This window comes from Conger conger, chromosome 12, assembly GCF_963514075.1.
Source record: "Conger conger chromosome 12, fConCon1.1, whole genome shotgun sequence".
NCBI classification, from domain to species: domain Eukaryota; kingdom Metazoa; phylum Chordata; class Actinopteri; order Anguilliformes; family Congridae; genus Conger; species Conger conger.
The window spans coordinates 33,491,717-33,515,789 of NC_083771.1; the positions used below are offsets into that span (position 1 = coordinate 33,491,717).

Consider the following 24,073-nt stretch of genomic DNA (forward strand, 5'->3'; position numbering starts at 1 on the left):
TACGCTACAGACTGCCTGTGATGTTGATGCTGATGTATGATGTTGTCCCTGTGGGACTCTGATATATCTTCCCTCTGACTCGGCAGCTGGATGTGGACAGCATTGGTGATGGACTCAGGACCTTCTCCCCTCTGTGTGCTTCGCTAGCCACCACCCGTCCTCGCCCTGCGGCGCTCCGAGAGATTACCCTCCCGTAGAGGAAATGGCCGATCATCATCAGGTCAAGACTTCCTTCCTCTTTATCCAACTGCAGGCACCCTCCAAGGCCTGTGGGCCACCACACCCTGCCAACACTGCCTGCTCAGGCACTGCAGAGGAAGAACTCTCTCCCAGACCTGCAAGCGATGGTGAGTCTCTCCACCACGGCAGCCCCACAGTGAGCTTGCCTTTAAACGCACCCGGATCGTATACGGACGCCGTCAGCGACAGGAGCAGAGAGGGTACCCCGGAGTCTTCCGTTTGCCCCTCTGATACTTCCACTGGGGACGCTACGCAGGTTGCAGGAGACCCCCGGAATCAGGAGAGCTTGTGTTTGAGCGCAGAGAGATCGGACGTTGTCTGTGAAGACGCAGGGAACCCCGACCTCGAAACTCCGGTTTGGATTCTGCGACAAGACACCCCAGAATCCATGAGTGCGGAGATCGGGCCCCTGGTGGCTGGGATGGGGGTCACGACCCCAGCGGCCCCGTCCTCACCCGGTGCCCAGGGTAGAGTGAGCTTCCTTCACCCCGCTGGAGGATCCGGAGCTTCCCACAAGACTCCCGACTGCGGGGTGGAGAAGGATGCCGTGGGCGGGTCCTCGCAGTGTGTTTACCCGGCCCCTGCCCTCAGTGTGGCATGCCCTCCTGCCCCTGGGGCAGATACCGCACACTGGGGCGAGGAGAGCAGCAAGCAGAGCAAAACCTTTCTCTCGGCCGTCATAGAGCGATCTGCAAAGATACCGGGAGAGCCTTACAGAAAGAACGTGGACAGGAGCTCCAGCATGTCATCCCCTGGCCCTGAGACCTCAGCTGCAGCCAAACCTGCTCCTGAGCTTTCTCCCATGGCTTCAGCAGAGCCTTGGCCCCCCGCCACGGATGGTCCCCCACCCCACCGGCCCCCTACGGCAGCTCAGAAGGTCAGTCTGTGCTTCAGCTGCTCTGGTTGTTGGTGGTAGCTTGCTTTGAGAAACACATTTCTTTTTTCTTGGTTGGTGAAGTGATGCAATTGTTGCCTGGTTGGTTAGTCTATTTTCTTCTGCTACCTCAAAAGAATGTTTTATTCATAAACAATTTTTTTTTAATTCTCCTGAACCTTAACAGTTGCTGGAAATGATGTTTTATTAAGACATAAGATAATACTGGTATGGTTAGAACATTCAGAATTTAGCAGCTTTGTTGAATTTACATACAATTTATATACAACAAAGCAGTTAGTCCAGTATGTCTAAAGTAGCTAACACAACAACAAATGTACTTCTTAAGGACAGAGGAGAATGCAGGATATAGAATTCAGTAAATGGCATTGTTTAAAATTCCCATTTTGCAGTTAGATCCATTTAAGAGGAATGGAGATTTGGCTTACTTGTGTGTGTGTGTAGATAAACAACTAGCTGTGTCAGAAGTGGCCACACAGGGTGGGTGAGGCCTGTTTAGCCCCCACCCTGATGGAGTGATTGCTGATCGGAGTTATCTGGAGCTCGAATCCCTCATTCCTCCAGCTAAATGGACCAAAGAGTGTTTCATCCACAGCGTCTGTTCCAGCGTGGGGCCCTCTGACCAATCGGAAGTCTCCCCTTTCCTTCCTGGATTCCGTTTTCAACCAGTCAACCAGTGCAGTGCACCGATTTCGATCAGTCACATTCATCTCAGTGTATAACATAGAAAAATCAATACAGAGCTAATAGCAACTGCAACACCTGTGCAGTTCTACCCAAGAGGAACAAAGTTAGCTCATCCTTAGTCTGGACTGTAGTGTGTAGTAAGGAACTTTACATTTCAAAGCAGCTCTTATATTCATCTCGGTGAATTAGCTTAAATAAATAGACCATAGTAGTTTACCAATTGAGTCATATTTCCATTCTTTAGAACTCATTATATCCCCCATATATGTCTGAGAAATCATTAAAAGTCCATTATTTCATCCGTAGGTAGACATTCAGCTTGGTCAAATATTAAAAAGTAAAACAATTAAAAATGAATGGAACTGGAAATGTCCTTCTTGAATTCAAGTGGCTATAATTCCAACAGAACATGACACTTACTGAAACATCAAAAGATCACAGACCGCTTACTCTGATCTGAACATCATGTTCTATTTTAAAAATGTGTTCTGAGAGGAGCACTCTGCCTGCTGCATTTGTTCCAGTTCTCTTCTGAATTGAGTTGATTTAAAGCTGCTACTGCAAGGCAATAAATACTCACTGCAGAAGTTCACTTTCTTAAAACACTGGCATTTCCCTTTTGATTTCTGTCATTTGTGTTCGCTTGATCTCACAGGCTTGTTTACATGGTCAAATTAAATAAATAAACGATTGAGACTGAATTTCACTGATTCACATAAGTGACTGGATATTGTATACCAAAAGCATGTTTTAATGGAAATTTATGGTGACTGTTGCTGAGACATTTTACCAACACAGTCAATGTTTTCTGTATGCCAATGGCAAACCCAGGTAATTGCACATTAGCATGTTTGAGATTAGCAGTGTGGAATGCACGGCAAAGGACTGTGGGTTTGTGAAATTCTACGTTGGATGTAATGATTTTAATGTTGATCAAAGTGTGTCTGAGTTACTTCAGTATCTTCTGTGTAACGTAAATATGGCAAAAATAATGGTATCTGCATTTACAGAACAATCATAATAAGACAGGCAATTTGTATTTCATCAGAGGAGTACAGTATCATTGCAGTATTTATAATGATATTGTAAGAACTATAAATAGAACAATGTTTTTCTATCTCTTTCACTGAAAGCAGGCCTTGCATTAAGCTCAACATAACATATTTGTAATATATATTTATAAATATGATATATGATGATAATTAATTAGTCTATTTCACTGGTTATGAAATGATTCTCATTTTGGAGGGTGGGGGGGGGGGTTGTCTCAAACTGGAATTGGATCACCCCCTAGTGTCAGACTTTCAAAATCACTGTTGGAAAACTGCAAAACTATGTTTCAAATAGTGTAAAGCACTCAAACCCAGAAAAGACAGAACAGTACTCAAAAATATCTTTGTAAAATAATAATTTTTACCATCAATCATTCTTGTATTGAGTTTTCTGTATCATTAATTGTGCACTCCTTTACCAAACTGGGGGGTATATGAGCATACCACATTGCTGTGAACACAAGAACTTGTGTGGGGGAAATTAGCTTTTTTAAAAAAATCTTTCTTCACTCTTGGTCAGGGGCCAATTAGACACTCGTGTTTTATATCGTGTTGGATTAAATATTCTGTAACATTTCCATATCAATCCTAGAGAATACAACACCAGCATTTATCTCCTTAATTCAAGTGTGCTTTGTTTGAAGACCAGAGATGAATCATCATGAAAGCTTGTTATCTTAATGTAGTGTCCGTTGTTTCCCATGTTTCCCATAGTTTCAGCATTTCAGGCTTAATTTTCAGACATTCAGCCCTGTCTTTCCAGGAGTGCCCTGTCATGGGAGTTTATACGCTTGTCCTGCGGATCAAGTGGTCATATAAAATACTGCATGTTGCCACTCGAGTCTGGATGAAGTCCTTATTCAGCACTTTATGAATAAGGTTTATGCATCGCCTACTGAATTTACATTTACTTTGGCCATACCCCAAAATCTCCACCTTCTTGTCCAATAACCCCTCAGGTTTTTCCCTTTGCTAGCAAACACTTGCAGCCTTCTCTCATGTCTATCTAAGAGTTCTTCTTGAGAAAATCACTCAAGTAATTATGTGCAGTTTGGCTGAGCTGTGCATGTGGTTGAGTCGGTAACTCAACCAAATGTCTTTACATCTATGTGCATCGCTTGTACTGTTTACAGTGTTTACAGTAGTTTACAGTAATTCCCCTCATATGTTCCTTTGTGTACAGTACAGTCCATACATATTAGAGCAGTGTCTAATATTTTGTTGTTGTTTTTGTCCCAACAACCACTTTTGGGGCTGTAATTGATATTGTTCTGGCAATATGGATGTAAAAACCCTCAAACTACAGCTTGAAGGTCTGCACTTTAACCACATAGTGATTGTTCTATTTCAACTGTTTGCTGGAGTACAGAGTGAAAACAACATGAAATGTGTCACTGTCCAAATACTTATGGACTGCACTCTATTTCTTTAATTGCCACCAGAGAGAAGACCAAGTGCATGCTGTCAGTTACCGCTGGTTTATAAAAACCTGTAAAACTGTAACATTGCTGTGCTATTTTTGCAGACATTATAAAGGACCTTTTGAATGTCCTTTTATTACGCCTCAGTTTTAAACCTTCAGTAACCTTTCAGTGTGTCAGGGTTGGGTTATTGGTTTGTGGATTTATAAAGGAAAAAACCTGCAATTTCCACTGTCTAATTTCAAATTCACTAGATCACAAGAAAAAAATGGGCAGAGAAACGTATTCATGAAAATGAATTCAAAATTTCATGATTGTACGTTTTTCCAAAGACATGCAGCACATAACATTGCTTTGTCAGAAAATGATGGGGGTAGTTTCTGTCTTGGAGTAATCTAACACTGTAATTTGTAGTAAATATCTAATTAGGGTCTACATGTGTTGGTGTAAAAATAAAGCAGTTTAAGGGGGATCAGTATAATAACAGTGTTTAGTCTGAATATACCCTGGAGTGTGGTGCTGGCATGTGCTCCAGAGTGGTGAGAGATCCTGCACTAAATCACTATTCTGTGACTGCCGTTAAGCCAAAGGTTCCAGCAGGTAGTGCAGGAACACTGCAGTACTATATACTGCTTAGGGCTTCTACAAGAGAAACAAACAGTGCTTATGCTTTACAGTTTCACAGCATGGTGTTACAGATGTGATATAGGTAAAGGACCTTGCTGAAGGACGGAATAGGAGTGACCCACTGAGCAATTTGAGTCCACAGCTCCAGCTGCACCTTCCAGGGCACTGGTCTTCCCACAGCTCCACAGCTATGTCCCTTTGGCTTTTTTTTTTTTTTTTAATGTAAAAATACAACAGGGCATATTATTTCACCTGTAATATTTCTGTGAAGCCAATTTATTGGAGTACACATTTATTGGATTGTAAAATTAATATATAATAATATAACATATTGATTCTTTGAGTAATAATTGAAAATAGTTTAAATTGAAACACACGTAGTTGTGTAAACAAACTAGACCAAGGAATGTCAAAATATAAAAATATCAATATTACACATGGTCTCAGTCATATGGCTGCAATTAAGCTCTTGGAAAAAAAAATGGGCCTAAAGGTCTACACAATTTCCTTTTTACTTATTTAGATCTGCATGACATATACTGTACAATATATTGCAGGACACTGTGGGCATAAGAGTTCTGTCCACTATCATACAGATCTTTGATAGAACATGTGTTAACTGAATCATGCAGGTAAGCACAAATACATTTGAGGAACAATAATCAAAACAGAATCAAATTTCTCATGAAGTGGGGAAAAGGAAACTGTCTTTCCCTCATGAATTCCACAATTACATTAATCATGTAGCAACCTCAATTGTTTCAAGATGATGGTCTTTTGAACATTTTGCTCTCAGGCCAAAAATTTGGGCTTCATAAAAACAGTGGCAGTCAGAAAAATGTGAACATTCAGCAGAACTCCTGCCAGGATGTATAACAAACTACTTTTTATATTGCTATGTTATTTCACTAATTTCTTCAGGCATTCAACTCAGTAGAAATGTGTATATCCTTATAAAGACAAATTACGTTTATAACAGATCCCCAGTGTGTTCAGTCTTGTATCCAGAACCGGCACAGTTTCACAAGACTATGTCCTGGCCCTTTGCTGTAGCTACAGCTGTAAAATAGACATTCATTTTCGGCTCACACAGCAAAATAACAATCAAGGCTGAGGTGCAAAAGAAGAGGTCTGGAGTAGGGTCAGATTAAAGATTTATCCCTGCCTAATGATTAGATACTATTGTACAGTAAGTATTGGTTACCGTTGCTGCGTCAAGTGTCCATGTCAGGAATAGATTATGTAAACAACATTTTATTTGGGTGTAGTGCATTAAATAAACCCCATCACCATAGCGTGAAATAATTAGGCTAGGCTATAAATAATGTATATGTACTGTTAATTCTGCACCAATGTCAAATTCCTTGATTCAGCTGAGTTTAGTATCTTAAATTAGCAGTTACTTTAAACCGTGAAATAAAACAAAATTAATTAATTTACCCTACATGAAGCTTAGCTACATTAAGCTAAAACATTCGTAACTCATTTGCTAACGCGACTATCTATTAATGTCAGTGTGATACTGGTCCTAGGTTCCGTTAGTCTAGCTTTAATGCGAACAAAATGTTAAAACTATAGGTAAAAATTAGAAGTCGTTGATTTCAGTTAATTTAGGTAGGCTAAATACAGACTGATGGATGACTGATGCATGGTTCTAGTGCAGTATGCACAGTCATTTAGACTAGATTTCATCTGATTTCGTTTCAGAAGTAAAACTTACATATTAATTCATATCGCAAAGCAACTCTGTCAGACAACGAATCATTCCACTTCTTTTGTGAACACTCCTAAATTTGAATCCCGCACGAAGCTGGTCTGCGGGCGAAGGTACAAATAGGAAGCTTTTTTACAAGAGGAATGTACCAAGTGTCATGACGTTCGAGGGGGAGGGCTGGAAAAACAGAAAACAAAAGTCAGGATAGACGCGGAGGTCAAGGTGTAGCGAATAAAGCAGCGGGAGAAGCAGGACACGAGATTCCGGGTTAGCAATAGAAAGAAGGGCACCGTTGGTGAGTTGTGTGATATATTCTCTCCTAACGATAGCGAACTTTACGCGCTTAGCTGTTGTTGGTTGTTGCGATGGAAAAATGATGCTGACAGTACTACTCGGGCATTTTCGCACTCTTCGGCTTTCGCGTCTCTCCGCCGTTGGATTTCCAAGGCAGGACTGAAGCTGGAGCTGTCACGCCTTCATTCAAGCCATTTACCTCCGCTCAGTGACAGAACTGAAGGTAGAGACTAGTAATGTTTTGCATGCCTACTGGATTTAGGCCAGGGCTATTCTAAAGAAAGGTGATTTTATATTGATGATTTTATATCTCATGACGGTTTAACGTTAGCTTAACCTGCACATCACATGAACCTTTAAGTACAGAGATGAGAGAGCGAAATTACAGTAACGTTGGGTAGTCAGTGAGTGATATCACTAAAAACGCGAAACGTGAAAAAGGTGCTAGACTATTGTTTTGTCAGTGGATACAGCAGGAACAGGCACTCCAAGTGACAGGGGTATGGTAGTGAGTGATGCGGTAGGAAGATGCTCTCTGTGTTACTATTTTATCGAACGAACTGGTTACTTATAGCTACATTCAGCGATTTACGATTTACGATTTACGATTTGCATTGTATTCCTTATCGCTGGGTTACTGTCTATATAGCAAGTTAACTTGTCAGAAGCCAATCATCACCGCGTCCAACAGACTCAGCGAGCAAGCTAGTCAGTTAGACACAAAGTCTATAGACTAGTTCGCTAGATAAGTATAGCTGGGCTGTATGCTTAATTTTCTCAAACTCTGACCGAGCTGCCAGAGGGGCTCAGCTAACATGTTTATAAAATTACGTTACTGCCAGTGTCCTGTTGAAGTTACCATGAAGCCATCTGTCCTTCGACGTTAGCCTACGAGGGCTGAACTGCTAGCAACTGAAGTTAGATAACAAACATCTACTGTATCATGGTGACTATGTGCAACTCGCTACTGTGATCACTGGTTTGCTGTTATATAACGTGATTGTGAGCTTCTTTAGAGAAATGGCCAAATGTATTTTTGACTCATATTTCTCTTAAACAGTTATTTATGATATGGTATTCAACGGCTAGCTAGCTACAGCTGTACCATAGAGCCTATTCAATTTCTTTGTGAATGCGAACAGCGTTTAATATGCATGGATATAACGCTACTCCGTCGCCAGACTGTAGCCCTAGAGCGTACAGCAATTTGGTTTTGCTTGAATAAATCCCTGGCACACATTTACAGTATCTGGGTTATAGCCAGAGCTGACTATTTCCCACAGCACATGGTTTCCACCTCAGTATTTTCCCTTTTCTCTGGCCAATCTCAATGGTCCAATCACAGCTGACGTGATTCCTCACTTTGTTCGCTTCACTGCACTGTTGTGACGCTCTCAGGTAACATCAGGCTAATGGGGTACATTTTAGCGAACGCAATGTCAAAGTCCAAAGATATCAAGGGATGGCTTGGGATGTTGGGAGAAAGAGTAAGATAACCAATTTTTCTGTATTCTTGGAACCAGAAAATTCCGTGTCACTCTTCTTGCGACATTATTTTTTTTATTTCAGTCAGCCCCAGAAGAGACCCCCACCCCTGCCCCCCCAAAAATAAATAAATACCATGTATATTAGGCGCATGCATAAAATAATATTGCGGAGTATTGAGTCTGTAACAAAAAAAAGAGTCTGTATCTCTAGTTTGAATGCGTGTATACCAGAACTGCGCTGCATTTATTTTCCGCTTCTACCCAGTGAAGAGTAGAGTCTGCAGACTGGCCTTGTTTCCTTAGAATGCACAACGATGCTTCAATTCGGCGCTCAATTACTGCATTGCTGTAATTTTGCACAGCATAAATCTCTTAAATGCTGCAAGGAATCCGCAAATGGCTCAAAGTGGGGCCATTGTTCAGAGCATGTACAATAATTAAGGAAAGACAACCAGAGACCAAGATGCTTTTAAGCTCATTGTTTAAAAAGCTGATTTTAAAGATGAGAATACATAACAGAAATCAGCTTTTCTCGATTCTGTCTGTTTATTTTTCATATATGAAAGTGTCTTGAATAAATATATTTCAATATCTATTAATTGCTCATGCAAATTAAGGGTACATAATTTAGGGTACATTTAGGAGGAGGGCTTTGGTATGGGCTTGTTGGGGCACTATGTTGCCTCTTTGTCAGATTTTATTTAGCCTTAAGGGCCCACTGTGCAGTATATAGCCTAAAACTGGAGGTTCAAGCACCAAACGATTTTCTACATAGCCAAAATGAGCCTGCTGAGCTAATGAATCCTAAAATATTGGTGCTATGGGCTGTCACAGAACAGTCTTGGGAATGCAGTGAGGTGTGGTAATGGTGTAGGACAGGACAGCCCCCCCACTCCCGTCAGCAGCCAAAGCAGGCACATCTATCATTAATTACATCACTGTCCTGTTTCAACTCACACTGCATGGTTTATTCATGAAACCCTCATCTTCCAATCAGCTGGGAGGAAAGTCCCTTCGTGTAAGCGCTTTGTGTTTGCACGGGCCCCCTCCCCACCCCCCTTCACCTGCTTTTTGGGCCGGTCTGACGGAGGGGGGGGGAGTGGCTTTCAGCCTAAGCGGGCTGCTGGGCGGGCCTGTTAGCCTGTTAGCCTCATCGGATGCTTTGTTTTTAGGTGGTGGGCATGAAACAAAGGGCATGGGCATCAGTGGTGACACTTTTTGTTTGGAATCATGCTAATGGCTATGCTCTTTGTTACTCCTCCTGCAAAAATTAAATGGTACAAGTTACTGATTTAATATATTTTTTGAACCAATATAATGGCAAGGCTTTGTGTCCTCTTAAATATTTCTGTCTTGCTGCTTGTGATGGGTTGTTTTGTTTTGTTTTGTATAGATTGTATTGTTTTTATGATTCTTATTCAAATGTGGTGTTGTGGCCTAATTGTGATATTTTGGCAATAATTGTACAGACCAAGGGCAGATTACTATTGGATGGTGTTATATACTTTTTGCTGGCTGGCTCAGTCCTGCCTGCCAGCTGGTGGAGTTTACTCAGGCAGGAAGGCAGAATGTGTCTGTGTTTTGACAGGTTGAAGTGGCATGTCCTGATGGACATTCTGAGGTGCTTAGGGAGGAAGCTTTGTGCCTCACAGGTACAGGGGGGGTAAGGCCGTGTCTGTCCGTGGCACGGAGAGCAAGCCTCTTTCATTGTGTTTGGGTCCGCCATCATCTCCCTGTGGTGCAATAGTGAGTTCTGCCAAAGTCAATATTATTTTGAATTCAAACCTTGCCTTTGAATGTGGGCCTGGATGTGGTAGCCAACCTGGAGAAAATGAACAAACGTTCCAGTTAGAGTCATGAGAAATAGAGAAATAACCACATTTATTCTACCCAGCAGCTGAATGCTCTATTGACTTTATTTACAAGCATCTGATGTGGTACTGTACATTATTTTAATGCACACATTTTGTGAGTAGCCATCTTAAATGAGAACATTGAGCTGTACGAAACGAACGAGTCATATACTGCACTATAGCTCTTGTGTTTGCATTTGCTCTTTCCGTGGTTATAGTGGTGGACTACCCGCCACTGCCAATTGCTCCCAGATCCTCCTGCTTGCCTTCTTACTGCGAGCCTTCTTTGTGCTCGCTGGGCTGGTGTGGAAACGGTTGCCGTGACGTCTCTGCGGCGGGCTGCTGCTGCTCAGATTCTCCACCGCTTTGAGGACGCACGTTGCCCCCGGTTACCCCTCAGGTTCCCCCGGGGAAGTGCTCACAGATGGGGAGGATGGTTTTTTCATCTGCCGTCTTGCTGCCTTGAATCATTCTCACGACGTTTCCACGTGGAACATTTAGCGGATAACAGACGTGGCCTGACATTTTGTGTGAGCTTTTCCCTCGTGGATTTATAAAAAAAGTAATCTCAGGCTGTGAACTTTACTTTAAGCCTGGAGAGAAAAAGGTATGTGTAGGCTACTTGTTTTGACAAAACAGCAGAAGGCTTAGGACTCCCTCTGCATTTCCCTGTACAATACACTTGAAAGTGATCGTTCCTACAATGTTGCCTTGGTTTCTCTATCTTAATATTTTGTGTGATTCCCCCAGAGATGTGGGATAGTGTTTTCCCTCCATTTTAATTCATTCTCCTAGCATTTAGACATGGCAGTCTTCCTCCCAGCCCCCCTGGCACACATTGGGCAAACACATTTGGCTTTCATTCCGGTAAACAAAGAGTGTCTTTGCCCGTGCTGGGGGAAATAGTGTGCGTTTTGTGTCTCTTTTCTCCTGCCTGGACAGGCCTGCCTCTGCCTGTATGGGTCCAGCTAAACCAATGACAGGCGGCTGTGGCCACTCTTCCCACTGGGACACTATGGCATGTGCATGGTGCCTCTCCAGCTCGTCACAAGGTTCCCAACATGTGCACCAAGAGGGGCGGTCCTCTTCTTCTGTAGTTTGACACCATGCTGCGCTCTGGCTTCTATGTGTCTCTAAGCTTGGCCGGGATGGATTCACAAATTACGGGGAACCACAAAGCCAGCACGTTGGCTACAAACCAGTGCTTTTAATTGTTTATTTATTACAATACCGTTAAACGCTAATTAGTTGCAGCCCTAAGCTTACTCTGAACCGGCTCACAAATGACAAAGAAACACAAAGTGAAGCTGTTGGCTATGAATAAACCCTTTTTAATTGTTTAATTGTACCATTTGAACAATTAACATGATTTAAAATGCTAATCATAGCCTAATTCTGAGCTGTGAGATTGGTTGAGACGATCCTGTGGTACTGGCTTTGTACTCTAATGCTATTTGCATTTGGTGGTGGGTGCCATTCTGTCTTTGTAAGCTGTCCAGGACAAAGTAATATTTACTTATTTATTTATTTCATTTGACACAGACAGCGTACAGCCATTTGGCTATCAAGCTAAATTTAATCTTGTGGATGAAAATGGGGACCAGAGTAGAGTGATTGTCACAGTGGCATCTCAATCATACACAATCTTTCCACTTGAATATGTGTAACTGTGAACTAAAATTATAGTGAATTGCAAGAATATGATTTAGTTCTACGTTTCTGCAGATGTTTGTGCTTCTAACAGTATATGACAGGCTAACATTCTGTAGTGGCAAGCGGAAAACTGCCTTCTTTGAATGAAGGAGTGCATTTCCCTCACTCTGTGATCTTCCCAATTCTGTGCACCTGCCCCTCCCTCCCTGCATGCCGCTTGCACCGCATCGTAACAAGCCTTAATGAATCTTCCAGGATCCCAAACTTATTTTACAGCGCCCAGCACCAACCCCTGGCTTCTTCCCTGGAAACACCCCCCACAGCTCTCTCTAACTCCTGCAGTTCTTAATTGACTTACTTGTGCTTCTGGAGCTCTGCGGAACAGCAAATCCAGATCAATGTGTAATTATCAATTGGAGCTTGTGGTCTTGTTAAACATGTCCCTGCCTCCAGACCAGACCAGACCCTGCTTAAACTGCAACCCCCCCCCTCCACTTCATAAGCCACTCTCTGCTGCTCTCTCGCGTGGAGCGCAGAGGCATCGATCTCGCCCCGACCCTCATCCTCGTTCACATCCTCTCTGCGAACGATCCCTCGCTGTTAATCTCCCGCCTCCTCCTCCAGCCGGCCGAAAGAGTCCGTGTTCTATTCTAATCTGCGTAATGCACAGGCCTCAGTCCTTACTCAAGAGGAGAAAACCACCGCTCTCGCTGACCTGCTGTCACCCCGGTGAGAGATCACTGAGGGGCACCGGGCAGGGTGCCTGAAGGCACGGTGGGTAACGGCGCGTGGAGAGCTAAGTGAGGGGTGAACCTGCCTGACATCCCAGGTGTGATCTCACACCTGCCACTCGTGACTGCGTAAAGTATGCCCCTACGGAGAGGAGCCGTGAACAGACACGTAGAGAGAGCTCCGCCTGTCCGCTCTCACAGCTAGCTGTGATACAGATGGAGGAGGCGTCCAGTCCTAGCGCAGATGTGTCTGCTCCATGTACTGTGTGGTGCTCCTTTTGCCAACGGATATATGCTACTACTGATCAGTTTAAAAGCCAGACATGTTGGCTTTCTTCATACTCAGACATTTTACAGTTGATATGAAAACCTGACTGGGACAGTATCAGTATGAGTCATACAACTAGCATTGAATGTGTATGAGTAATGTTGATAAGGTCATATAAAAAAAAAAATGAGTAAGAATAATGAAAACAGCATTTGTTTGACTGCGCAGGAAGGGCGCTCCCTGGACACAGTGACTGCGCAGCCCAGCCTGCTGACTGCGCAGCTGAGAGAAGCAGCCTGTGGCAGCGCAGCGGCTGCGTGCTTGTCTGCGTTCGCCTGAAGGGCCTGCTATAGACTGGGAGAAAATATCCCTTTAAAAACATACTGTACCAGTGTACACCTCCAACTGCCTTCTCTGAGTTTATCATTACCTTTAATCACATTTCCTCCCAAGCAGCGACGTCCCAAGTGAGGCCATAGCTGTGTCTAGCAAAAAAAACAAAAGCCTTGTACATCCGCACAGTCGCCTTGTAAATATGCGGGGGAGAAAAAGGCACTGTCACAACATTCCTATTAAAGATATGGCAGTAGCACACTGAAACGGAGCCCAGAGACTTAATTGGGAGCTTTAATAATACCACCGGAGGTAAAAGCAGAACATCAGACGCCAGTGTAGCCTAAATGTATTTGTTGTGGGGGGGGGGGGGGGGGTTATACGTGTCTAACTGCCATACACTGCGAGTTGTGCAGTTTAGCTTTTATCTTTACAAGCATCAACACATTCCATTTAACACTGGAACCGCTTAAGCAAGAGCACTTTTCGGTGTGTCTCCGAAAACAGTTTTTTGTTTGTTTTCCATGTTTCGTAGCAAAGGGACCTCACTGCCAGTGCTGAGCTGCTTGCGTAATCTAGTTTTCTTCCATTACTAACTCGGCAAAAAGGATCGAATATCAAGAGATGGAGATGAGTTGGTCTGAAATCTGAGCTGCAGGCCGAGGTTCTATTAATCTGCTAGCCTACGGTATGGCTAAATTGATCCAGTATGGTAAAATGACGCATTATGGTCCACTGAAACACTTCTTCGCTTTACTTTCCCATGTACTGAGCTTGTATTCTGGTACTCGTATGCTCACAAACGGGGGGTTTGTGTTCATAACCCTATTCTGTGGGAGAGAAGGCAAAACGCCAGCGGTTGTGTCCAGGAGTTGAGTTGTTTGCGGAGGGTTGGGAGTTGGGACAGAGTTAGTGTTGTGTCACGGCGGAAACGTCGACCCGCGGGGCCGCAACTTTAAAACCTCCGGCGCCGGCGCTGACGGCGCAGCTGCGTGTCCTCAAAGCCTCGCGCGCCGGCTTATTAACTGCAGGGCTGGCCACCGGGGCTTTCCGCACGGAGAGAGGCAGCGCACAGCTGCACAGCTGTGGGGGGAGGGGGGGGGTGACACGCCGCATCTGCTGCGTTCAGACACTGCGGCTGCGGTAACCGCCGTCACCGTTCGCAGCAGTTATTTTTACCGAGCCAAAGCCGTGCTGGAGGCCGTGCGCCCCGGAGGGCTCGCTGACGGCGTTTTTCTGTTGGTCTTTGTCTCCTGTGGTCGGGAGCTCACACAAAGCGCACAGGCTTTGCCTGCCGTTCGCCGACGTCCGGGAAAGTCGCCTTGGCTCCGAAGCGGTAATCAAGCGAGTGACTGTGAAGTTTGCTAGCGCTCCGAATGAGACGTGGACTGGGACGGCGTTGCGCTGTGGAACTCGGCAAGCTCAAATGCCCGGTTGGACTCCAAGGCGGGCTGTTTCAATTGGCAAATGTGTAAAGCGTATCAAGTCACTCTGGATAAGAGCATATGCTAAGCATTAGCCTGAATAAAGTGTGGTAAAAAGGGGTTGAGTACCTAAGAAGGTATTTAAGAAGAGGTCTTTTAAACCACAACTTTCAACAATGTTCTTATGCAACTGAAAATCAACCGAAAGAAATAAAAATACAGCAGAAAGGGCTGAAAATGGGAGTTAATTTCCTGTCTATTCTACATTTATAATGCAGTGGCAGGTGGCGTTTTTGGACATGGAGGCCACTTTTTATTTTGGTTAGCAGAGCCCTGATTTGGCCTCAGTCACAGGCTGTGTTCTAAGAGGGGCTTTTCCAACTTTTTTCTTTCAAACGGTTGGATACCAATGGGCAGAAATTCCTTCGCTGTGTGCTTGGCGACCGTGAGATCAGTAATGTGTGTGGAGGGGGTGGAGTGCACACCGTTTAGGAGCGGGCTCTGTGGAGCGGCCTCTTGGCCAACGTCTCCCGCTCCGTCGGTGGAATCGTCCGCCCCGCCGTTGTCGCCATGGTTTCCATTCATTTTAGTGGCAGGACGTCATCTCAGAGATTGCTGGGATGTTGTGTCTGGAGCTGGTAGCTCTCTCTATGCCAACCCCTGGAGGAAGAGGGAAGTGTGGAATAATTTATTTTATTTTTTATTAATTAATAAATTTTTTCCCCTGCAAGAGGAAATGCCTTTTCCTCAGCAAAGGGTGCAAGAAAACAGAAGACGGGCCCAGATCCAGAAAATTCTTTGCTTTTAAAGAAAAAAAAAAAAAACTTTTTGTGGACGCTTCATGGGCCTTTCAAGTGGTTGTGAAGTATGTGTGTATATGTGTGTGGGTGTGTACCTTATGTGTGGGTACTGTGTGTGTGTGTGTGTCTGTGTGTCTGTGTGTGTGTCTGTATGTGTGAGTACTGTGTGTGTGTACTCTGTGTGTGTTGTCTCTGTGTGGGTACTATGTGTGTGTGTGTGTGTGTGTGTGTGTGTGTGTGTGTCTGTGTGTGTGTGTGTGTGTGTACTGTATACATGTGTATGTCTGTGTGTGTGGGTGGCCCAGATACTCGCCCTGCGGAGCACAGGTGAAACTCCAGGGCTTCCTGGAATGGCGGCGTTTGCACCTTCTTATTGCCCAACACGAGCGATGCTCTCATCCTGCAGAACTTCTGTAGAACTACAGCACCGAATCTCCTGAGTAACGACCTTACAGCAAGCCACATTCCACAAGCTCCGATGGCATGTCTTATTACGACAGCAGCCACACAGCAGAAAGGCTTAAGTACTGTGTAGCGTGGGGACTGTTCACTGCTAATGCTGTAGCATAGCCTACTGAACACTCACTGGAGCGTGCATGGTTATTATTGGTGAAGTGATTTATTTCGCCTCGAGTGTGCATCAAGCTCACATTTGGGCTCATGGGACTAAAGCAGTTGGACAAACCACATCAACAGCTGGCCAAGTTTGTCATTGGTTTTGAGAGCCGGCCTTCTGAGGCAGCTACACAGAAGTTATGAGCTGTTCGATTAGACAAACGGGGCCATAAAAACTGCACACGTCATGTTGAACTCTGGGTATTGCGGGGCAGATTATCTACAAGCGTCTTATTTTCATAATTCTGCTTCCAGCGACATCTGTGCTCCGCGTCACGGTCAGGGGTATGTGGCCACAGACGAGCGGAGGAGATTGGGGGTGGCCGGAGGGAAGGGCAGGAGAGGAGGCTTAGAGGGTTTGTGCTGGTTATTTCTGGCTGAGGGTTATTCCTAATCTTTCATCTGGCCTCCTTTTAACTTCAGAACAGTGCTGAGCAAAGCAAATATTCCCCATCCTGCCATAAAAGGAGCGGGTTATCAAAGCCAACGATCACAGTCCAGCTCTCCCTGTCTGGCTGCAGGACTTTGTGCTGGCTGCTGTTTTATGAATGAAAAAGCCACATTCATGGATGGCACAATTCCTAAACTGCATTCTTCATACCCACAAATGTATCTAGCACTAGCCTAATCTTTTTTTTATTTATTAATTCATCTTTTTAAAATTGTTCTTAACGTGTACTAATAAAGAATATTACACGTTAAGAACAAGCCATTGTGGCCACCTAAGTTTCATCATGTTGCTCAGTGTTCAGAGCAGGGGCTTATTATATGATCTGTCATTTTTTGATTTATAGGTGTGTTAAATAGTAGGTACATGCTGTGTTCAAGTCCCCTTTTTCTCACACCATTGCCTCTCTGTTGGAGAGTACAGCCAGCTTTGGCTCTAATTAAATTTACACATAGGCCTTTTGATTATGAGCTTTAATGACATGCAAAAACAGGTAGTGTTTATGAATCTGTGCCACTCAAACTGGATTACCCCCTTCAGCAAAGTTTAGTCCCTTTTAATGCAGCCAGAGAAAAGGTCACTCTGACCTAATGCATACATCAGTGCTGTTATGAAATGTCATATTCCTCGGTGAATGTGAACCGCTCTGAATACGATTGACTCCAGAGCTGAACTGCTGGTTACTGGTGTGTTTTAGTACTTAAAGGAATAATTCACTTTCTGTATTGTTTTCAGTTTTTTTCCAGTTTGTCCAGATGGTAGCAAAATATCCTTCATCACAAAAAAACGACTTTCAGACATAGGAGTTTCTGACAACCTGCTTCACAGGCCTGTGTGGTATAGGCATTAGGGGCCCGGGTTGGGTTTTCAAGCAAAACATAAGAATATGCTTCATGTACATCCAAAACAGCGTATACAGTGACTTCATGTTTCCAGAGGCTGTACATATAAACACAACACAATCTTAAAATGTATAAACATAAATGCCCATTTTTGCCTATATTGTGCTCTCCTTGAATCAGCAGTCTCAGGTTGCAGATATAACATCACTGTCTGTGCTGCTTTGGAGTTATTTGAAGTGTAGTTTAGCTTTAAACCACAAACCTATGAATGCCAGCCACTGTCAAGCCATCTGGTCATCAGAAACTACTGTAAGTGTTTAGTCAAAGATCCTACATTGTACACAAACCGTCTGGTCCAATTGAAAATGTGGACTACATACAGAGGAGTATTAAAAAAGTCCAGAAAATGAGCTACCCCTTTAAGGACTTAAGCCATTGTTTGACCCAAAATCTACACACCTTGTTTCCAAGCCCTAATTGGTTGACTGAAAACAAACCACAACACAATAGAGTGCAACACTGCTGGGGTAGAGAGCATCCAGCACTGTATCGAGCCTGTTCTCTAACACCCTCGAGTGTTTCTCACCTTTCCTATGCCATACCGGCCGACTCAGGTCCTCCCCTGGCCTTAGGACTGGATTCAGTTAATGAACTCATTTATTAAACTGGCTTTATAATCAAAGGCCCAGGGCTCTCCAGGGACACGGACGCGTTGCTAAGCTGCAGGTCCTTCTGGGCGGCGTAACGGGAGCTGTTCATTGGTTCATGTCCCAACCTGTCAGTGCGCTCTACTCAAATTTTTGTTCAGCGATTACTCTTATGCTCTGGATTTCTTCTGTTAGTTCCTTGTCAGTTTGAGGGAGTGAGAGTTAGGTTTGATACGGTTCCATGTTGAACTGCTGTGGTATGGGTATGATGAAGAGAGTTCAAACGGATGTTCACGCCGTTTCTGTGTCACATTTTCTCTGCTTCTCATGTGTAGTGCTCTGCTGGTCACACTGGAAGATTTATATCAGTAACCGACCGTACTCTAGGGCGGGGGGAGGGAGGGAGAAAATTATCCAAGTAAACAGGATGGCTGTTAGAAAGTATGGTATGTTCCATGAGAAATGTTTACACCGTTTGAGACTCAAATGTATACGCGTGTTTATTCTTCTGGTAAACTAGCCTTTAGGACTGCAGCGCATATCATCGATCAGATTCTATCAGACAAATATTGTAGCTAGATTATTCAGTTAGCTGATAGTCATGGAACTACAACAGTTTAGCCATGCTCTGTGCCTGAAAAAGATGAGTCTGCACTAGATTCAATTATGATGGCAGTAATTATGGAAAATTAAGTACTTAAAATAGTGCTTGATTTACTTAATAACAGATTCAGTAACTGTCATGGTGGGAAATGAACACTGCCTCTCCAGTTTACAGCTGTACATGCTGTAGGTGAAAGATTGCAGAGGTGAACTACCCTCGGTTATGTGGGATGTAGGCTATAGCCATAAATTGCATAACTCTGCCATAGCCTGTATTTGCATTTCTGGAGCTCTTTTTAAACTCAAATTTTCCCTCAGTTTTCCATAGAGTACACTGTTGATATGTTATGGCTCCCTGTAAATACTCTGTTGCAATTTAGGCTTACTTGCTGGCATATTAAGTATTAAGAAGTATGATCAGATTGTTGTTTGACTTCAGTACCTTGAAGATATTTGCGAATGTAGGCCAGTAATGTGTGAATGCTACACACATATGTAAAGGCCTTCTGGAGAGAGTGCAGCGTGGTGAGTCTGGAGATGAGTGGCAAATTGAACACATATTTATTTGATTCATGTCAGTTCGGGTTCTGTCTGTCAGATGGGTAGGCTGTAAAGTTGTTTTCCCCTGTTAGCTCCTAATTTGTCTAAAATATGCAGGATATAACTGATAAATCATGCAGTGCACACTGCCAGCAAGTATGTGTTGCTCTTCCATTTCCACTTTCACACTGTCCAGGGTCAATGACGGGGAAAAAAAGGGGTTTTGCCACTTTTCTGTGAGGGTTAAAGATGGTTTTCAGAGATGGTCGCAGATAGAGAAAGTGCGCACAGTGTGGAAAGTAGTCAAACTCCTGGCCACACGAGTTGTTTTGGGTCCCCTGCAGACTCCACTACATTGTGCCATGCGGTTAGCCCAGGTTAGTGCTACACCTTTTCAGTTGATCTACGATACAGAACAAAATGCTAAGCGCATATTAAACCGCCTTTTTTTTGCACAGGCTTCCTTTACTTCTGGGATAGCATTATGCTCTAATTGCAACACATGTTCCTTTTAGCTTGCGGTGTTAATTTGGTCATTTAGGATTTTCAATTTGAGATTGCAGCGTTCCCAGACCTTCTCCAAACTTTCGGGACAAAGGAAACAGGAAACAGACCTGCTTTTCACGCTAGGAACAGCCGGTCTGCACACTGGAGCTCTGGTAGGGGACGGCTAAGGAACAGACTGTGTCGTTTCCAAGCTTGGGGGACTGAAGCTTCAATATTTGCCTATCAATTGGCCGGTAACAAAGGCGCTGATTAAAAAAAAAAAAAAAAAAAAAGAGTGAGGGGGACCGCTGGGCTGTCCTGCACAACACATTTTCTGGGAAGTGAGTCCTGCATTCCCTGGCTCCCTCAGAGCAACCATGGCAACCGCTTTCCCACGGAACCCTAAGAGCCGTCTGCGGGTCCCGCAGCAAATTACCCTCGCGGCTCCGCGCTGCAACACGCCGCACAAAAGCCCGCCGATTTAGATTTATCTGAGGAGCGGATACCGGAACATGCTTGTTTTAAAGATTTACTTCAATTTTCCGTTACCTGGAGATGAAATAATAATGATTATTAAATGATATGAGTGCAGAGCCGCAGAATATGTGCAGTTTACATTTGGCCTACTTCAGAGCTGTGTGTTAGTGCACAGGTGCTGACAGCGAGTGAGTCCTGAGGTGTGCATGTTTGTGCATGAGCAGTACACAGCCCTTCTGATGAGGCAATGAGCCAGTGCACGGCTTTCAGTGTCCTGGGCACAGCGCTAACGCTCATAGTTGGAGTGGTTTCAGTTTGATGCACTGTTAACAACAGCCTAACTGTGCTGTAGGAACTAGCCTAACACTCAGCTAAGCTGCCACCTGTGATGTGTTTAAAGTGAGTCTATAACAGGCACCGGTTACATTACGAGATACCGTTTGGATGATGATATGAATTTGGGAAGATTTAGCCAATTATTTGCATATTTTATTTTAATGTACTAAGAAGTTCTGCTGCTCTGTAGGGCGTTCCTCATCAGAATCGCATGGGCTATTGTTCATTTATGGTTAGTTAGGTTTAATGTGTCTGGAGGTAAGTGTAGTCATTTATGGCTAAATGCATTTGCACATGCCGTTGGATTGTATCTGTTTTTCCCTGTTCCAGCTGTGTTGTGCTTACACATATTATCAGAAACTCATGCCATCTTACCTTGCAGTGTAATGGGCGGTAGCACTAATGGCCATTACCATGTCATTTATTATGTACATTAATATCATGGTTATGAAACCGCTGCATTATGTCATGAACGTAGATATGCAATGTTAATATTAGCAGAATGAGGGGCCATTAATGGAAATGAAAGGATAAATTGTTCGCACATTTGGTGCAGACATTAGGAGGTATTTGTTCACACATAGATGGTCTGTGTGTGGAAGTGCAGGGTCGCGTAGTGGAGGTAGAAACTCAAGACCAGGCTTGAGACGGTGCTAGATACCGTCTGGCTTTTAGGTAAACTAAGCTTTAGCTACACTTTTACTGATAGAAAAAGGCAAGCATTGCTGGGCTGAATGACCTGTTCTCCTCATAATGTTTTATGTTGTTCTGTTATCTTATGTTAGTATATAAAGGCGAGGGTAAATTGATTTAAATTCTGATTGAGGGTATAGCTAAAACATTTTTTTGCTATAGAAGCCAATGCGATTGTCCCTGATTCCCAGTGTAAGCTGTATGATGTCTGCCAGCATGCTTTAATCCTCCCAAGCATGTGTGTAAAAGCACGGGGCTGTTGGACGTCTTGGGGAAAGGTATTTCTCTGCTGACTTGAGCATTCTCCGTAGAGTGGCTGCGACCTCTGAGGATTGTTTGCCGTTATTCCACCCAGTCGTGTCTGCAAAGCATTAGGGGAGTCTAGATTGTCTGGGCGAATCACGGAAATTCGCATTTGCAGTTCCTGAGTCATTTTGGTTAATGTCCCCTTCACGGTACACTTCAATGTGTAACAGTTGAATTAAAGTGCAATGGAGTCTACAAATCTCTCCTCTGCATCCATAAATTACACTTTAAAGTATGAGTCATGCTGTATCCCGGAGATCACCGACATGCTGGATTAGATTTCTTTGTAACAGAAGCTGGTAGAGTAGGAGAAATTGAAATGTAAGTGGGCAGTGAGACTGGGGGGTTAAAGCAGTGGTAACTCTGACTGTGTTTGTGGTCTCTCCTTGCAGGCCGGACCGTTTGTTTGGGTGAACAGCACTTCGCACGCTCAGAGTGTGGCCAAGGCAAAGTACGAGTTCCTGTTTGGGCCGGCCTCAGCGGACCACGGTATGAAGCGTTCCCCTGCCCTGCACCCTACCCTGCACCCTACCCTGCACCCTGCCCTGCACCCTACCCTGCACCCTACCCTGCACCCTGCCCTGCACCCTGCCCTGCGCCCTGCACCCTGCCCTGCACCCTCCACCCTGCCCTCCACCCTGCCCTGCACCCTCCACCCTGCCCTGCGCCCTCCACCCTGCCCTGCGCCCTGCCCTGCACCCTCCACCCTGCACCCTCCACCCTGCCCTGCACCCTCCACCCTGCCCTGCGCCCTGCCCTGCACCCTCCACCCTGCCCTGCACCCTGCCCTGCACCCTCTACCCTGCCCTGCGCCCTGCCCTGCACCCTCCACCCTGCACCCTCCACCCTGCCCTGCACCCTGCCCTGCACCCTCCACCCTGCCCTGCACCCTCCACCCTGCGCTTCACAGCGCCAGAACTTCCCAAGCATGGATACTGTACTGTTATATGTTTCACCTGAAATATTCCAAGGGCTTCGTTCCTTAGAAAAATAGCCAGAAGAAGAATTTAATCTGACCGTGTCATAACCTGTGGAGCACGCCGTTTGAATGCGTCTGAAGGCTTGAATTACAAACAAAAGCTCCTTCCCTCTGCCGGTGGTCCTTCGGTAATGTCCACGTTAATTAGATTGCAGCAGTGAGCTGAGCTTTTCTTAACTAATGAACACTGGAGGAAACGTTCCCTCTTCAGTCACACAGAGGCCACGCTGACTGACCTTTGCTGGGTGGATGTTATTAAACGTATTAGGAATAATCCTACACAAAGATCCCATTAATTTCAAATCTTTTAAATCCTGGTTTCTATCTTTCGTCCTGATTCTGCGGCATTGTAAAGCCCCCCGGTAGAGCTGTGTAATAACTTAGTGGTAGTTTCACTACAGTTCTGTTAGAACAGCCTCTGCGGACTGTACCACTGTGAGCTCTGCTAAATCAATCAGTGTTGGAGGCTGTATTTTTTATTTTTTTTAAAGGATATGTGAAATCCTTTTTATCCCTGTATTTACTGGCATTTTCTCCCTGCTGCAACGGCATGTTGGGTATACATCGCTGTTTCTATTCTAGTTTTTTTTTTTTTTTTTTAATAAAGGGCTTTTCTCCGAGATTATACGTCCCTTTTTTATCTCCCCGTTCCGCGCAGTGGCGTGTCCCCCTCGCCGCGCGGTAAGCCGTCGCTCGACGGCGAGGCGCTGTGGAAGGAGCCGTGAGAGACAGCCAGCTGCTGCCCGGGGTCCACATTCACCCACGAGCGGAGACCCTGTAAATAATGAGGCCTGCCGCCTCACGCTGTGGAGGAACGCCGCACGCGGGCTATAATTAGATAAGCCAGCCTCTTACCCCGGGTCTGAGTGCTGAAATTGAAGCGAGCGCTATTATCTCCTGAGCGAACGGTACGGGCTTCTCAGGTAATGAGGAAGCCTTTCCTCTTGCGGTTAAAAACCAATCTCGGCTCTTCCTGGTTTCGGGTTTCTGAAGTGACTTTCGCTTGCGGTTCTATCGCACCTGCACACACAGAGATACGGGCGCACACACACACACACGCGCGCACACACACACACACACACACACACACGCACGCGCTGGAGTATAAAGAAGGCTTTGGAAAGCTGTGGTTCTATTAACCCCATTGTCTGTTGGAACACCCCAGGGGATAATGCTTCCCTTAAGCCGGGCTTGCTTAGATGGTAAAGCTTACGGAACAGAATTGCTCAATGCAGGTTTGGAAAGTTTGGACAGCGGTATTGACAGATATATTTCTGCCGCCTGTTTTTCTGTAGGCATTAAAAGCAATTTCACAACAGCCATTGCAGTGGTCTGTCATTCCCTCGCTCATTCAGTCACCAGCGTACAGTAACGGTACAGCACCAGTGTTTGTCAGCCTAGTATTCCTTATCTTTCCATTCTCAGGAAGCTGTTCATCTTACATATATTATCTCCTTTTACTCTAACCACACCGGTAGCCCACGTCATTGTTTTGATTATATTTGCACACTTTTGAAATTTACACGTGCTCTCCATGCATTCTGTGGATTACAACAACTGTTGCCCCCCCCCCCCCCCGAAAAGGGTTTTGCATCATAAGCCATGAGGATACTGAAAAGATG

General features: G+C 44.6%; 1 protein-coding gene across 1 annotated transcript in view; it reads left to right on the forward strand.

Annotated features, from left to right (window-relative positions):
- Positions 1-24,073, forward strand: part of LOC133141573 (uncharacterized) — a 35,303-nt gene that overhangs the window by 7,269 nt on the left and 3,961 nt on the right. Inside the window, exons 2-3 of the mRNA XM_061262139.1 lie at positions 87-1,117; positions 21,865-21,961. Coding sequence (XP_061118123.1) covers positions 203-1,117; positions 21,865-21,961 — 1,012 coding nt within the window. The 5' untranslated portion in view covers positions 87-202. The remainder of the gene's footprint in view (positions 1-86; positions 1,118-21,864; positions 21,962-24,073) is intronic.